This window comes from Phyllostomus hastatus, unplaced genomic scaffold (assembly GCF_019186645.2).
Source record: "Phyllostomus hastatus isolate PE091 unplaced genomic scaffold, TTU_PhHast_1.1 phas_contig_64, whole genome shotgun sequence".
NCBI lineage: Eukaryota > Metazoa > Chordata > Mammalia > Chiroptera > Phyllostomidae > Phyllostomus > Phyllostomus hastatus.
In genome coordinates, this window is record NW_025333928.1 from 2,656,144 (window position 1) to 2,673,116 (window position 16,973).

The 16,973-nt window shown below is 36.0% G+C and overlaps 1 protein-coding gene across 1 annotated transcript in view; it reads left to right on the forward strand.

The window, feature by feature from the left end:
- Window positions 1–16,973, forward strand: part of LOC123825427 (phospholipid-transporting ATPase ABCA3-like) — a 306,670-nt gene that overhangs the window by 209,339 nt on the left and 80,358 nt on the right. Inside the window, exon 14 of the mRNA XM_045848811.1 lies at window positions 2,942–3,120. Coding sequence (XP_045704767.1) covers window positions 2,942–3,120 — 179 coding nt within the window. The remainder of the gene's footprint in view (window positions 1–2,941; window positions 3,121–16,973) is intronic.

The window sequence follows — 16,973 nt, forward strand, 5'->3', positions numbered from 1 at the left end:
GCACCCCAGTGTTCCTAGCAGTACAATATACAATAGCCAAATGCTGGAAGCAACCTAAATATCCAGCAGTAAATGAATGGATAAAAAAAAAAAACTATGGTACATTTACACCATGGAATACTACACAGCAGAAAGAAATAAGGAGCTCCTATCCTTCAGGACACCATGGATGGAACTGGAGAGCATTATGCTAAGTGAAATAAGCCAGGCAGTGAAAGGCAAGTACCATATTATCTCACCTATAAGTGGAACCGAATCAACAAAAAAAACTAGCAAGCAAAATATAGCCAGAAACATTGAAATAAAGGACAAACTGACAGTAACCAGAGGGGTGGGCAGAGAGATATAATGGGGGAAAATATGGGAAGGTCTATCAAGCAACAAGTATAAAGGACACATGGACAAATACAAAGGGAGTAAGTTCAAGGGTGGAAAGTGGGGACTGGTGGGATGGGGGCCATAGTGAGGTGAAAATGGAGATAACTGTACTTGAACAACAATTTAAAAAAAAAAAAAACACCTCCAGGTCCATCTATACTATACCAAAAAGGTAAGATTTCCTTAATTTTTATGGCTGCATAGTATTCCATTGTATACATTTACCACAGCTTTTTTGTCCATTCACCTACTGATGGGCACTTGAGCTGTTTCCAGATCTTAGCTATTATGAATAATGCTGCTATGAACATAGGGGTGCATATATTCTTTCAAGTTGGTATTTTAGGATTCCTAGGACATATTCACAGAAGTGGGATCACTGGGTCAAAAGGCAGTTCCACTTTTAAATTTTAGAGGAAATGCCATACTGTTTTCCACAGAAGCTTTCCCAGTCTGCATCCCCAACAGAGCACTAGGGTTCCCTTTTCTCCACATCTGCACCAGCACCTGTTCATTATTGATGTATCCATGGCAGCCATTCTGGTGGGTATGAGATGAACCTCACTGTGGATTTAGATTGCATTTCTCCAATGATTAGTGGCATTGAGCATTCCTTCATGCCTTTTGGCTATTTTCATGTCCTCTTTGGAGAAGTGTGTATTCAGGTCCTTTGCTCATTTTTTAATAGGATTGTTTGTCTTCCTGGTTGTGAATTGCTTAAGTTCTTTATATATTTAGGAAACTAACCCATTATAAGATATATCATTGGCAAATATCCCATTTGTTTTTTTTTTCCTTTGCTGCCCTTACCCTAGGAGACAGATCAGTAAAAAATATTGCTATGAAAGATGTTTGAGATTTTCCTGCCTGTTTTCTTCTAGGATTTTTATGTTTCCATGACTTATATTGAAGTCTTTTACCCATTTTGAGTTTATTCTCATAAATGGTATGAGTTGGTGGTCTAGCTTCATTTTATGCATGTACAATTCCAACTTTCCCAATACCATTTATTGAAGAGACTATTTTACTCTATTTTATACTTATGACCCCTTGTCAAATATTAATTGAGCATAAAGACATGGGTTTATTTCTGGGCTCTATGTTCTGTTCCATTGATTAGTATGCCTGCTAGCACCAGACTAGTTGTTCTATATCTGTGAAATATGCCATTGACATTTTAATAGGAATTACATTGAATCCATAGATTTCTTTGAGTAGTATGGACCTTTAAATGATATTAATTCTTTCAATCCATGAGCACAGTACATGCTCCTGTTAATTTGTATATTCCTTAATTTCCTTCTTCAGTGTTCTGTAGTTTTGTGAGTACAAGGTCTTTTACCTTGTTAGTTAGGTTCATTCCTAGATACTTTATTTTCCTGTTGCTATATCAAGTGGAATTTTTTCCTGATTTCTCAATCACGAAACATTCTGTTTTTGGTGTACAAAATGCCTTCAGTTTCTGAAGAGTGACTTTGTATCCCACTTCTCTGTCAAGTTCACTTATTTGGTGCAGTAAAACAAATAATCTAATTTTAAAAATGGGCAAAGGACCTGACCAGACACTTCTCCAAGGAGGACATAAAGAAGTCCAGAGACATATGAAAGCATGGTCAGCATCACAAGCCATCAGACAGATGCAAAGTAAAGCCACCCTGAGATAGCACTTCACAACTATCAGAATGGTCATTATAAGCAAATCAACAAACAATAGGTGTTGGTGAGGTTGTAGAGAATAGGGAATACAGACTGGTGCAGCCAGTGTGGAAAACAGTATGGAATTTCCTCAGAAAGCTAAAAATGGAACTGCTTTTTGACCTGGGAATTCCACTGCAGGGGTCATACCCTAAGAATCCTGAAACACTAATTCAAAATATTCTATGCACACCAGTGTTGATAGCAGCACAATTTACAATAATCAGCTGCTGGAAGCAGCCTAAGTGCCCATTAGTAAATGAGTGAATCAAAAAGCTGCGGAACATTTACACAATGGAATACTATTCCAGAAAGAAAGAAGGAACTCCTATCCTTCAGGACACCATGGATGGAACTGGAGAGCATTATGCTAAGGGAAATAAACCAGGCAGTGAAAAGACATATACCATATGATCCCATCTATAAGTGAAACCTAATCAACAAAACAAACAAGCAAGCAAAATATAACCAGAGACATTGAAATTAAGAACAAACTGACAGTAACCAGAGGGGAGGTGTGAGGGGATGATGTGGGGAAAAGAGGGAACAGTTATCAAGGAACATGTTTAAAGGACACGTGGACAAAGTCACAGGAGGTAGGATTGAGGGTGGGGGTGGGGATGGCTGGGATGGGGGGAATGATGAGAAGAAAATGGAGACAGCTGTATTTAAACAACAATAAAAAAATTATTATTCAAACTGTATGTGTTGCAGAACAACCACTTCTCACACTCTAAATGCTTCTCAACTTATCCTAACATTTAATTTTATTGTACAGTTCTTCCTACTTATTGTTTTCTTAGGCCTTGTTCATTACGTCAGTCCCTGCAGTAAGATCTCTCTTTCTCTCTCCCTTTGCCATTCTCAGACACTGAAAAGACTGTTTATTCTTTAGAAGAGAAAATGATTGGAAAATATATGATTATGATGAGTGCCATAGGCCTTATTTGCCTTCTCTTGGTTTTCCTTTGGGAAACAACTCTGTGGAAATTAAGAACATTTCTCAATCAATACATTTACTTTGGTATCTATAGGACATACAAGAAGGTGAGTAATGAAGCATAGACTTTAAGAATAACTTTAAGAAAATGGAATATGAAACCTGAAAAGCATGTAGTTACATATGACTACTTCAACTGGAGAAAACTCTATGTCCTCCAAAACATGAGGGGAAAACAAAGAAACTGGAATTGTCACCTGGAGGGCAGGCCCTTTTGTAGTGTAGGTTATCCCACAAATTGAGTGTTCTAGGAACACATGTGAATCATTGTATCACCTGGCATTTTTGTGAGAGGCTGCATTTGGCTTCAGTAAAGTTTTTTTGAAGACTCTTTTAACGAATTTGCTCATTTCATGATGAATGATTTACAAGCACATCTACCAACACTACGCTGAGTGTTCAACAGTTTTTGACCAAAAAATGACATGACACCCATACCCCCCATTCCTCCTGACATTACAGCAAATGACTTTTTTATTTCCCCTGAGTAAAAAAGTTCCTAAAAGGGAAACATTTTGCTGATATGGAAGAGGTGAAACAAAAAATGGCAGAAGCAATAAAACACATCAAAATTAATTAGTTCAAAAACTGGAGCAGTGGAAAACATGTCTTGATAGGTGTATTGTATCAAATAGAGGGTACTTTGAAGCTGACAGAAGTTTAAACATATAAGAGTAAATACACAACTTTTTATAAACAAATTCTGGGATTTGGTTATTTTCATATATTTCCTTAAATTAAATGTATTAAGTTATAATTTACCTACAATAAACTGCATTCATTTTGTTGTTCATTTCAAAAAACCAAGTTTTACTTATTAATTTGTTCTATTATTGACTATTTTCTCCTTCATTGAATTTTTTTGTTGTTGTTCATTATAAATGTTAGTTATTTTTTAGAGAAAGAGAAAGGGAGGGAGAAAAAGGAAAAAAAAAACATCAGTTGGTTGCCTCTCTTACACCCCCATGGGGACCTGGATGGCAACCCAGGAATGTCCCCTGACCAGGAATCAAAAAGGAACCCTTTTGGTTTACAGGCTGGCACTCAATCCACTGAGGGACACCAGCCAGTGCCATTCTAATTTCTTTTTTTAAAAAAACGTATTTTATTGTTGTTCAAGTATAGTTGTCTGCATTTACCCCACCACCACTCCACCACCCCACCACCCCAGCCATCCCCACCTCCATCCCCTGCTACCAGTCCCCTTGGTTTCATCCATGTGTCCTTTATAGTTGTTCCTGGAAACCCTTCATTCCCCTTATCCCCCCAACACATCTCCCCTCTGGTTACTATCAGATTCTTATTAATTTCAATGTCTCTGATTATATTTTGCTTGCTTGTTTTGTTGATTAGGTTCCACTTATAGGTGAGATAATATGGTATTTTTCTTTCACTGCCTGGATTATTTTATGTAGCATGTTGCTCTACAGTTCCATCCATGTTGTTGCAAAGGGTAAGAGCTCCTTCTTTCTCTCTGCTGCGTAGTATTCCATTGTGTTAATGTTTTTCTTTTTTTTTTTGATCCACTCATTTACTGATGAGAACTTGGGTAGCTTCCAACACATGGCTATGGTAAGTTGTGCTGTTATGAACATTGGGGTACATAGGTTCTTTTGGATTGGTGTTTCAGGGTTCTGAGGATATAATCCTAGCAGATGAATTGCTGGGTCAAAAAGCAGTTCCATTTTTAGTTTTCTGAGGAAATTCCATATTGTTTTCCACAGGCTGCACAAGTCTGCATTAGCACCAACAATGCACTAGACTTCCCTTTTCTCCACATCCTCTCCAACACTAGTTGTTTGTTGATTTGTTTATGATGGCCGTTCTGAGTGGTGTGAAGTGGTATCTCATTGGGGTTTTAATTTGCACCTCTGATGTCTAGTGAAGCTGACCATCTTTTCATATGTCTCTGGGCCCTCTGTATGTCCTCCTTGGAAAAGTATCTGTTCAAGGATTTCCTCATTTTTTATTGGGTTGTTAGTCTTCCTAGAATGAAGTAATGTGAGTTCTTTATTCATTTTGGAGATCAAACCCTTGTCTGAGGTATCATTGGCAAATATACTTTTCCATACAGTTGGTGCTCTTTTCATTTTAATGCTATTTTCTTTAGCCATGCAGAAGCGTTTTAATTTGATGAGGTCCTATTTGTTTATTCTTTCCTTTATGTCCCTTGCTCTATGGTACACATGTCAGCGAAAATATTGCTGGGTGGAATGTCTGAAATTTTCCTGCCTATGTTTTTCTCTAGAACTTTTAGGGTGTCACAACTTATATTTAAGTCTTTTATCCTTGAATTTCTTTTTGTGTATGGTGTAAGTTCATGACCAAGTTTCATGTTTTTGCACATAGATGTCCAGGTCTACCAACATCCTTTGTTGAAGAGGCTATTTTTATTTCATTTTATGCTTCTGCCCCCTTTGTCAAATATTAATTGATCAGAGAGACCTGGGTTAGTTTCTGGGCTCTCTGTTCTGTTCCATTTGTGTATGTGTCTGTCCTTATCCCAGTACCAGGCTGTTTTGGTTACAGTGGCCTTGTAATACAGTTTGATATCAAGTACGGTGAGTCCTCCTACTTTGTTCTTCTCTCCAAAATCCTGCAGCTATTTGGGGTCATTTATGGTTCCACATAAATTTTGGAAGTGTTTGTTCTATATCTGTGAAATATGTCATAATAGGGATTGTGTTGAATCTATAAATTGCTTTGGGTGGTATGGACATTTTGAAGATGTTAATTCTTCTGATCCATGAACATGGCATATGTTTCCATTTGTTTGTGTCTTCCTTAATTTCTTTTTTCAGTGTTGTGTAGTTTTCTGAGTATAGATCTTTTATTTCCTTGGTTAGGTTTATTCCCAGGTATTTTATTTTTCTTATTACTATAGCAAATGGAATTTTTTTCCTGACTTCTGTTTCACATATTTCATTATTGGTTTACAGAAATGCCTTAGATTTCTACATATTGACTTTGTATCCCACTGTTTTGCCAAATTCACTTAATAGGTTGAGTAGTTTTTTGGAGGAGTCTACAGGATTTTATATATACACCATAATGTCATCTGCAAATAACGACAGTTTTGCTTTCTCTTTTCCAGTTTGGACGCCTTTTATTTCTTTTTCTTGTTAGATTGCTGTGGCTAGGACTTCCAATACTATGTTGAATATGACTGGTGAAAGCAGAAATCCTTGTCTCATTCCTGATCTTAATGGGAAAGCTTTATGTTTTTGCCCATTGACTAGGAGGTTGGCTGTAGGTCTGTAGTATTTGGCCTTTATTATGTTGAGGAATGCTCCCTCTGTTCCCACTTCGCTGACTGTTTTTATTATAAATTTGCACTGTACCTTACTGAATGGTTTTTCCACATCTATTGAAATGATCAAGTGATTTTTGTCATTCATTTTGTTTATGTGATGTACTACATTTATCGATTCGTGAATATTATACCATGCTTGCATCCCTGGGATGAAGACCACTTTACCGTGGTATATGATTTTTTTAATGTATTGGTGAATGCACTTTGCCAATATTTTCTTGAGCATCTTAGCATCTATATTCATCAGCGATATTAGCCTGATGTTTGTATTCTTTTGTATGTCTTTATTTTGGGGGATAAGGATGAGTCTCACTTCATAAAAAGACTTGGGGGGTCATCCATCTTCTTGGATTTTTTGAAATAGTCTATGAAGGATAAGGATTAGTTCTTCCTTAAATGCCTTGTAGAATTCTCCTGTGAAACTATCCAGTCCAGGATTTTTGTGTGTTCAGAGTGTCTTTACTACTGCTTCAATTTTGTCACCTGTTATTGGTCTGTCCAGGCTTTCCACTTCTTCATTCAGTTTAGGGAGATTATACTTTTCTAGAAATTTGTCCATTTAACCCAGGTTTTCAAATTTCTTGGCACATAGTTCTTCATAATAATTTTCCATTATACTTTGTATTTCTGTGGTATCAGTTGTAATCTCTCCACTTTCATTTCTGATTCTGTTTATTTGGGTCCTCTCTCTTTTTTTCTTGATGAGTCTGTTTAAAGGCTAGTCCATTTTGTTTACCTTTTCAAAGAACCAGTCCTGGATTCATTGATCCTTAGAATTGTGTTTTAGTCTCTACGTCATTTAATTCTGCTTTGATTTTGGGTATTTCCTTCATCCTACTTGCTCTGGGCTATCTTTGTTGTTGTTCCTCGAGTTCTTGTAGGCATAGGGTTAAGTTGTTTTGTTTTTTTTTTTTAAAAACGTTTCTATCTTTTTTAGGTAGGCCTGTATCATTATGAACTTTCCTCTCACAACTGCTTTGGCTGTGTCCCATATGTTTGGGATTGTAGTCAGTTCATTTTCATTTGTTTCCAGAAACCTTTTGATTTCCTCCTTGATCTCATTCTTGACCCATTCATTGTTTAATAGCATGCTATTCAATCTCCATGAGTTTGAGTGTTTTTGGATTTTTTCCTTGAGGTTGGTTTCTAGTTTTGGTCCCTTGTGGTCAGAGAAAATGCTTGATATGATTTCAATTTTCTTGAATTTGTTGAGGCTTTTTTTTGCATCCTATCATGTGGTGTATCTTTGAAAATGTTCCATGTGCATTTGAAAAGAATGTGTATTTAGCTTCTTTAAGATGAAAGGCTCTCTCTATATATCAGTTAAGTTAATTTGATCTAGGACATTGTTCAATGCCACAAAAATCTTTGTTGATATTTTGTTTGGAAGATCTATCCATTTTTGACGGTGATGTGTTAAAATCCCCTACTACAATTGTGTTGCTGTCAATATCTTTCTCAAAGTCCTCTAAGATTTTCTTTATGTACTTGGGTACTCTATTTTGGGTGCATATTTATTTACAATGTTTATGTCTTCTTGTTGGATTCTGTCCTTGAGTATGATGAAGTGACCTTCTAGGTCTTTTTTTGTGTCCCTTGTTTTGAAGTCTATTTTGTCTGGCATGAGTATTGCTACCCCAGCTTTTTCACTTTCACTTTTAGTGTGTGTGGATCTTTTCTTCTGAGGTGGGTCTCTTGTAGGCCACATATGTGTGGGTCATGATTTCTTATCCATTCAGCTATTCTATGTCTTTTGATTGGAGAAATTAATCCATGTACACTTAAGGTTATTATTGATGGGTACTTATTCATTGACATTTTTGTACCTATATTCCTCTCCCCCTCACTCTTTTTTTTTCCTTTTCTTAAAGCAGACCCTTTAGCATCTCTTGCAGGGCTGGTTTGCAGGAGGTGTATTCTTTGAGCCTTCTTTCATCTAGGAAATCATTATTTTGCCTTACTTTTAATTGAGAGCCTTCCTGGATAGAGTAGTCTGGGTTGTAAGCCTTTGTTTTTCATTGGAATATTTCTTGCCATTCTCTTCTGGCTTGGAACATTTCCATTAAGAAGTCAGCTGCTCATCTTATTGGGATGTCCTTGTATGTTACTTCCTATTTCTTTCTTGCACCTTTAAGGTTCTTTCTTTGCCTTGTAATTTTGGCATTTTAATTGTGATGAGTCTTAATTGGGCCTCTGTGTTTCCTGGATTTGTGTGACTTTTTCTCCCATCAAATTAGGAAAGTTTTCCATCATTACTTTTTAAAGCAGGTTTTCTATCCCTTGCTCTTCTTTGTCTCCTTCTGGTATCCCTATTATACAGATATTATTAAGTTTCATGTTGTCCTCTAGTTCCCTTAATACCACCTCATTGTTTCTGAATCTCTTCTCCTTTTCTTGATATTTCTGGAAAGTTTTCTGTACCCCGTCCTCCAGCTTGCTATTCAATCCTCTGCTTCATCTAGCCTACTTTTGATTCCTTCTACTGTGTTCTTCAGTTAAGAAATTGTATTCTTCATTTCCTCTTGGCCCTTGTTGGTAGTTTCTCTTTCCTTTTTCATGTTGATATGGTTTGCAGTGAGTTCACTGTAGTTTCCCTATAGATCTTGTTAATTCTCTATGAGTTCATTGAGCTTCCTTATAACCATTGCTATGAACTCAATATCTGATCACTGGCTTGCTTCTATTTCATCTAGTATTCTTTCTTGGGCTTCCTCCTTTTCTTTCCTTTGAGTTTTGTTTGTTTTTTTTTTTTTGTCTTCCCATTGTTTGTGAGACTCTTCTTGTTAGACTCTGCTTCTTATATTGAACTGTTCCGACTCCCTGGAATTGTAGTGTGAACTTCTATGGTAGGAAACCTGTGAGGTTCAGTGGTGCATCTCCTTGATCTCCTGAACTTGCTGGTCTTGGGCTGTCATTTATGTTGGCTCTCTGTATGTCTTTGAATTTTGATTGTTGTTGGATCTTTCTTTGGTAGGCCCTTCCCTCCAGCTGGTTAACTAAGGGCTACTCCCACCACCACATCTTGTATGCTGTTGTTCAGGTGTGGACAGGTTGTGTCAAAGCTGGGTCTGTCTGCCAGAGGTTTTAAGGCTTCTCTCTCGCAATTGTTCAGTTTTTTGTTCTGGGTAATTTCTCCACCATTTAATTGTAATTCCAGATTGGTCCTGGGTGGAGGTTACTGTGGATTTTACTCATCACTTCACCTTCTTTTGTTATTATCTGTTGGAGGTTCTTTTGCTGGTATATTCTCTCTTCCAGCAGGTATACTGGTGTTCACAGCTCTCACCTACTCTTTTATGTGATCAGTTGGAGGGGGAAGGCAAAATGAATTAAGACAGCAGGAGTGTATTCTATGGGATTTAAAGTGCCCAATTGTAGAGAAGAGATAGGAGATTCTTTGGATATGTATGGTGTTAACTATACATATAGTTAACTGTGATATTTTACCCAACTAGCCACTTTTTAGAAATGGTGGAAAGAAGATAAGACTTGTAGAGGGGGGAAGGATTGTGAGTTGAATCCAGAAAACAGTGAGCTTGTGGTAAGTCAGATTATGAGATATAGTGAGAGTAAAGTATAGAAAATAGGTATAGTGTGTGAGAGACTAGAGTTAACCACAATAGTAATAAATTGTCAGAGGACAATGAAATGGACTAAGATCCAGATGCTGTGTAGTATTTACAATTGTATGGAACAACAATTATTTACAATAGTACTGGAACAATAATCATGACAGAATCTATGTGATTTGAATAACAAGAATAGGCAATACACGACCTAGAGTAGTGTGGTTTTGGAATCAAAGTGAAGTGAAAAAAGGAAAATTAAAAATACCCTATGAAAGAGAGAACAAGGAAAACCAAACAAACAAGATGAAAAAACGAATCAAAAAGAATATAATAAAAATACTAATAAAATAAAAGTTGTAAAAATAATGAAAAATTAATAATAATACAAATAAACAATAACTTGCAAGCTCTCTACAATAGCAAAGTAAAATTTGTCTCAGTTTCTCAGTTGTTGTGATGATCCCTCTTTGGTTCTTATTTTGGTCCTTTTACAATTCCATGTCTTATTGTCTCATTTGTAGATTAAAAAAAGAGAAAGAAAAAAAAAGAATAAGCCTCCTGCTGGCTTTAAACCAACCAAGTGAATTCTGCTGCTGGTCTTCTTGGCTGCAGCAGGCTAAGGGGGTTGTGTTTCACTTTTCTCCCTTCCTGTGGTTTTGCAAGGATGGAGGTAAGGTCTGGGCTGCAATCTTCACAGTTTCCCAGCCTCCAGCCCAGTTCCTTGCTGTGGGGCCCCAGTGCCTTTCTGCACCAAGCCTAGGCCTTTAGTCCACCAGCTGTGCTGTCCTTGAAGTGTACCAATTAGGGGCAAATCACACACTACCTTCCTCCTCTTTGCTCTCCTAGACCCTAGGGACTCTCAGAGTCTCTCCAGGGTAGGTTGGCTCCCCCACTGAGTTAAGTCTTTCTGGGAACTGCTAACTCCCTGAGTCCTGCTGCTCTTCTCTGTGGAGGGACTCCACCATGTAGCCCAGCTGTGACTGCCTCTGTGGGTGCCCGTGCATGCCTCTGGGGCTGCAGGCATGGGCACGCGGGCTCCACAGCTGTCACTGCAGAGAGGGCAGGGGTGTGGCTGCGGCTATCACATCAGGAGCAGGCCCACAACAGAGGCTGTAGCAGTACAGCCCTGGAGGCTTGGCCAGCCACCATGGGGGAACTCCCTAAATAGGCACTGAGAGCCTCCCTTTTTTTCTTTTTTTTTAAACAAATTCCTCCATTCAAGCCTGCTGCTCCAAACAAGTGCCCAGCCCAACTTTCTCACAGTGCAACTTTCCAACCAGACCAGAGACTATCCGGGTCAGAATCTGTTACAGCCCAACTCTTCTCCCTTCTCCAGGCATCACCAGGCTCCCCAGTTTCTCTGTTAATAACCCAGCCATCATCAACAGTTTCAGCAGGTAAACACCACCCCTTTGTGTTTTCCACTTTGTTTTTATTCCCCCCAGAGACTTCAAGCATTCAGGTCCATCCTGGTGTCCCTCTATCCTCTGTTTGGCAGGGGAGGGAGCTGTTGACCTGACTTTCTTCCAAGAATTCTCAGCAGGTCTGGCAGGTATCAGGCCTTGGGCTGCAGCCACCCTGGTCCCCATTCTGGTCCCTTATTGTCTCAAAGCAATCACCTTACCATCTGATTTTTCAATGTCTTCTACAATTTTTGGCCTCCAACCTTCATATATGCTGGGATATTGTTGGCTGTTCACTCTGTTCCTCAGAAGATCAGCTAGGTATTCCACCTGTGCTCAGTGGGAAGTGAACTCCACTCCCACCTATCTCGAAGTCATCTTCCAAAAGCCCCCATTCTAGTGTCTTCGTGAAGCCTGCAGCTATAGCTTTTAGATCTGTATTCTTTTCTAACCGAAGTGTTGAATGCTAAACGTTTCTCTATAAGCAGTGTTCTAGCTGTGCCCTGAAAAAAATTGTTTATATTTTTATTATAAACATTTAAAGTATTTTCTAATTTACTGTATAATTTTATTTGTGATATAAGGATTATTTAAAATTCTGTGGAATAATTTCCAAATATTTGGGAGTTTTCTAGACATATTATTGTTATTGATTCTTAATTTAGTTCCTCTGTGCTCAAAGAACATGCTTGTACTCAATCCTTTTAAATACTACAATGTTTGTCCTTTGGTTCAGCATATGATCAGTCTTGGAAATGCACCATGTGTACTTAAAATAAATGTGTATTTTGCCATTTGTTAATGGTAATGATGATTGATGGTATGGCTTATATCACTTAGTCTTTAACTGATATTTTTGTCTGATTGATTTATTGCTTGCTGAAAAAAGGACTTAAAATCTACAATCCCAAATGTAGATTTTTTTATTTCTCCCTTTAATTCTGTCAAATTTTCCTTGATATATTTTAATCTTTATTATTAAGCCCATAAGTATTTATTATTGTTATCTCTGGTAATATTCTTGGTCTTGAAGTCTATTTCCTCTGGTATTAAAATGGCTCCTCCAGACTTCCTGTAATTGCTTTTTGCATGGTATATCACTTTATATCCATTTATTTCAAACTTTTATGTCTTTATAAAGTGGCTCACTATAAACAGCATGTGGGTGGTTCCTAACCTTTTTCTGTTCTGATTTCTCTTTTAATTTTGAGCATTTAGTCCTTGATTGATATGGTTGTATTTTCATCTACCATATTTATTATTTGTTTTTTTGTTTATTTTTTCTGCTTTTGTTTGTTTTTTTCTATGCTTTCCCATTCCTGGCTTTCTTTGAGTTACTTTAATAAATTTTGAATTCCATTGCAATTTCTCATTTGATTTTTAGCTATACTTCTTTGCATTAGCTTCAGTGATAATTATAGGGTTTATAAAACATATACTTAATTTTTCATAGTTTATATGAGTTAATCTTGTAAAATGTAGAAAAAAATGAAACTATAAATTTCCATTTCTACCCATCATTGTTTATAATGTTATTGTTTTCATGTCTTATGTCTCTGTATATCATTATGTTATTTATTAACTATGAAAAATAATATAATTCTCTCTCTGCTGTCCACTAGCATAATCTTGCCCATCTTCTTTTTGGTGATGGAGAGTTGTCATCACATATTTCAAAGTAATTAGTAGGAAAAATGTTCTTATATTTATAGATATATAGCATCTTTGGTGCTGTTTATTTTTACCTGAATACATGAGTTTTCCTCTGCTATTATTTCTCTCTAGACTGAAAACTTTCTTAAGTATTTCTTAAGTAAAGAACTGCAGAAGAACTATCTTAGTTTTCCTCTATCTGAAAATTATTTACCTTTATTTTTGAAGTATTTATTTTTAGAAGTTTGAATTGGTAGTTTTTATTTTTTTAATCAACACTCTAACAATGTCATTGTATTGCCTTCTGGCTTTTTAAAATTTATATGTGAAGAAAGCAGTTGTTCAAATCATCCTCCTTTATGTAATGCATTGTGTTCTTTGGCTTTTTTCAACACCAGTTTGATTTTCATGTACCAAGGCATGATTCCAAGTTGGCTAAGATAAAACCATATTTTCCAGAATCCTCTTCCTTGTATTACTCCAGTCTAAAGTTGGTGACAAAAAATTCACAAGGTATTTGGAAAGCAGAATTGAAACACCACATTGTTCTCTTAAAATTGTTATGATTAGTGACAGTGAGGACACCTATAAAAGTGCTAATGCTAATGGAGTCCAGCTTTTTGTGTTCTTCCCTGTCTTCTAACTGCTTGCCTTCCTGACACAGCAACCAAGGCTCTAATGCAGGAATCAAGCCATCCAGAAACTTCATTCTCCATAAGTTTCCTTCAAAGTCCCAACCACAAGTTGGAAGTGGCAGGCTTCCAAATTCTCTGGCAGGTTCTGTTTCTCTATCTGCATTCTTGCTACAAAATATCCATTAGTGACTTTTCTGTGATTCACCAGTGCTCCAGCTATACTTGCTCTAGGTCTATTCAGATATTCTGGGGATTTTTTTAGTCAGTTTTAGTAATTTGTGTCTTTGGAAAACCTTATGATTTTATCTAAGTTATCTAATTTATTTGCTTGTAATTGTTTATTACTTTATAAGCCTTGTTTGTTTATATTTACATCAATAATAATATCCCCTTGTTTCTAATTTTAGTATACTCTCTTTTGTCTTGGTCATTCTGGATAAAGGTTTATAAATTTTATTCATTTTTGCAAAGAACCAACATTGATTTTTATTTTCATTATATTATGTTCTCTATTTCATTAATTTATATGCTAATGGTCATTTCTTTTGCTTGCTTCAGCTTTAGCTTGCTTTGCTTTTTTGCAGTGTATTAATGTGGCAGATTATGAAGTTGATTTAGATTTTTCTTCTTTAAACATAGATGTTTAGAGCTATAAATTTTCTTCTGAGCACCAATATAGCTGCATTTCAAAAGTTTTGTTATGTTGTATCTTAATTTTAATTCATCTCAAAGCATTTTCTATTTTTCTTTGTATTTTCTTATAAACTTAGTAGGGTGACATTACTTAATAAAGTGATTTAAGTTTCAAGTGTACAATTCTACAATATGTCATCTGTATATTGCATTGTGTGTTCACCCCCCAAAGTCAAATCTTATTCTCTCACCATATATTTGACTCCTTTTACTTTTTACTACTCCCTCCCCTTCCCTCTGGGGACTACCATACTGTTGTCTGTGTCTATGAATTTCAGTTTTATGCCCCACATATGAGTGAAATCAAATGATTCTTCACTTTTTCTGTCTATTTTTTGCTTAACATGATATTCTCAAGGTCCATCCATGCTGTTGCAAATGGCAGTATTTCATATTTTCTTATGGCTGAGAACATTCCATTGCATATATGTACCACATCTTCTTTATCGAATAATCTATCAAATGACACTCTGGTTATTTCCCTGACTTGACCACTATAATTAACATATATCTGTATGAATAAATGTTTTCAAACTTTTGGAGTAGATACCCAGAATAAGGGTTGCTGGGTCATACTGGAACTCTATCTTGATTTTTTGAAGAACCACCATGTTGCTTTCCAGGGTGACTCCACCAGTTTATATTCCTACCAGCAATAATAAGAATTCCCTTTTCATTACAAACCCTACAATACTTATTATTTGTGCTGTTGATAATAGCCATTCAACAAGTGTGAGGTATCATCTCATTGTAGTTTTGACTGGCATTTTCCTTATAGCTAGTAAATTTGAGCATCTTTTCATATTTATGTTGATCATTTGAATGCCTTATTGGGAGAAATTTCTATTCAGGCCCTCTATTCTTTTTTAAATTGGATTGTTTGTTTGGTGTTGAGTTTGCTTGTCTATGAGGCATCCACCTCAGAACAAAAGATTTACACAGACTGAAAGTGAAAGGATGGAAAGATCTTCCAAGCAAATAAACACCAAAAAAAGCTTGAGTAGAAATACTTATATCAGACAAAACAGACTTCAAAAAAAAAAGGCCATAACAAGAGACAAAAAAAGTCACTACATAATATTTAATAGAGTAGTCCAACAAGAAAACATAACTCTTATAAAAATATATGCACCCAACTTAGGAATATCTTGAAGGACTTTAAGAAAGAGACAGACATTAATACAGTCATCATAGGGAATTTTTACACCCCACTGCCAACAATGGATATATCTTCTGAACAAAGAGTCAACAAACATATTGTGGCATTGAACAGCGCTCTAAACCAAATGGACTTACTGATATTTACAAAAAAAATTTCACCTTAAAGAAGCAAAATACAGCTTTTCAAATATACATAGATCATTTTCAAGAATAGACCACATGGTAGGACACAAAACAAGTCTCAAAGAAATTGAGAAAATTGAAATTTATAATATCAAGCATCTTCTTGGATCACAGTGGCTTGAGACTAGAAACCAACCTCAAAAAATCCCTCAAAAACAGTTAAATACATGAAGACTGAATAACATGGTATTAAACAATGAATGGGTTAACAGTGAAATCAAGGAAGAAATCAAAAAGTATCTGGACATAATGAAGGAAATTATAAGAGGAAACTTCATAGCAAAAGAGGCCTACCTAAAGGAGGTAGAAAAATCTCAAGTAAAAAACTTAATCCTAGATCTAAAAGAACTAGAGAAACAACAACAAACAAAGCCCAGAGTGAGTAGAAGGAAGGAAATAATCAAGATCAGAGCAGAGTTAAATACCATACAGACTAAAAAAACAACTCAAAGGATCAATGAATCCAGGAGTGAGTTCTTTGAAAAGATAAACAAAACTGACAAGCCTATAACATACTAATTAAGAAAAATAGAGAGAAGACCCAAATAAATAAAATCAGAAACAAAAGAGAAGTAACAGCTAATACCACAGAAATACAAAGGAGTGTAAGAAATTACTATGAACAACTATATGATAGGAAACTGAAAAACCTAGGAAAAATAGATAAATTTCTATAAACATATAATATTCCAAAACTGAATCAAGAAGTAGAAAGCCTGAATAGACTGATAACAACTAGCAAAATAGAAGCCATAATAAAAATAATTACCAGCACATAAAAGCCATGGACCATACATCTTCACAAGAGAATTACACTAAACATTAAGAGAACTATCTCTTATCTTCCTCAAACTATTCCAAAATATTTAAGAGAATGGAAGACTTTTAACCCTTTTAACAAGGTGAATATTATCCTAATTTCAAAACCAGGTAAAAACACAACAAAGAAATAAAAGTATAGGCCAGTATCTCTGATGAATATAGATGGCCAAAAGGCTCAACAAAATTTTGGCAATCTGGATCCACCAGTATGTAAAAAAATCATACACCGTGACTTAGTGGGATTTATTTTTCACAGGATATTAGGATGGCAACAATATTTGAAAATTAATAAATGTAATATACCACATAAACAAAATGAAAAATATAAAGCACACAATCAGACTTATAGACACTATAAAAGGATTTGTTAAAATCTAGCACCCATTTATGATAAAGACAGTAAGCAAAGAGAGAACAGAGGAACCATACCTCAACATAATAAAGGTCATATACAGAAAGCTTACTGCC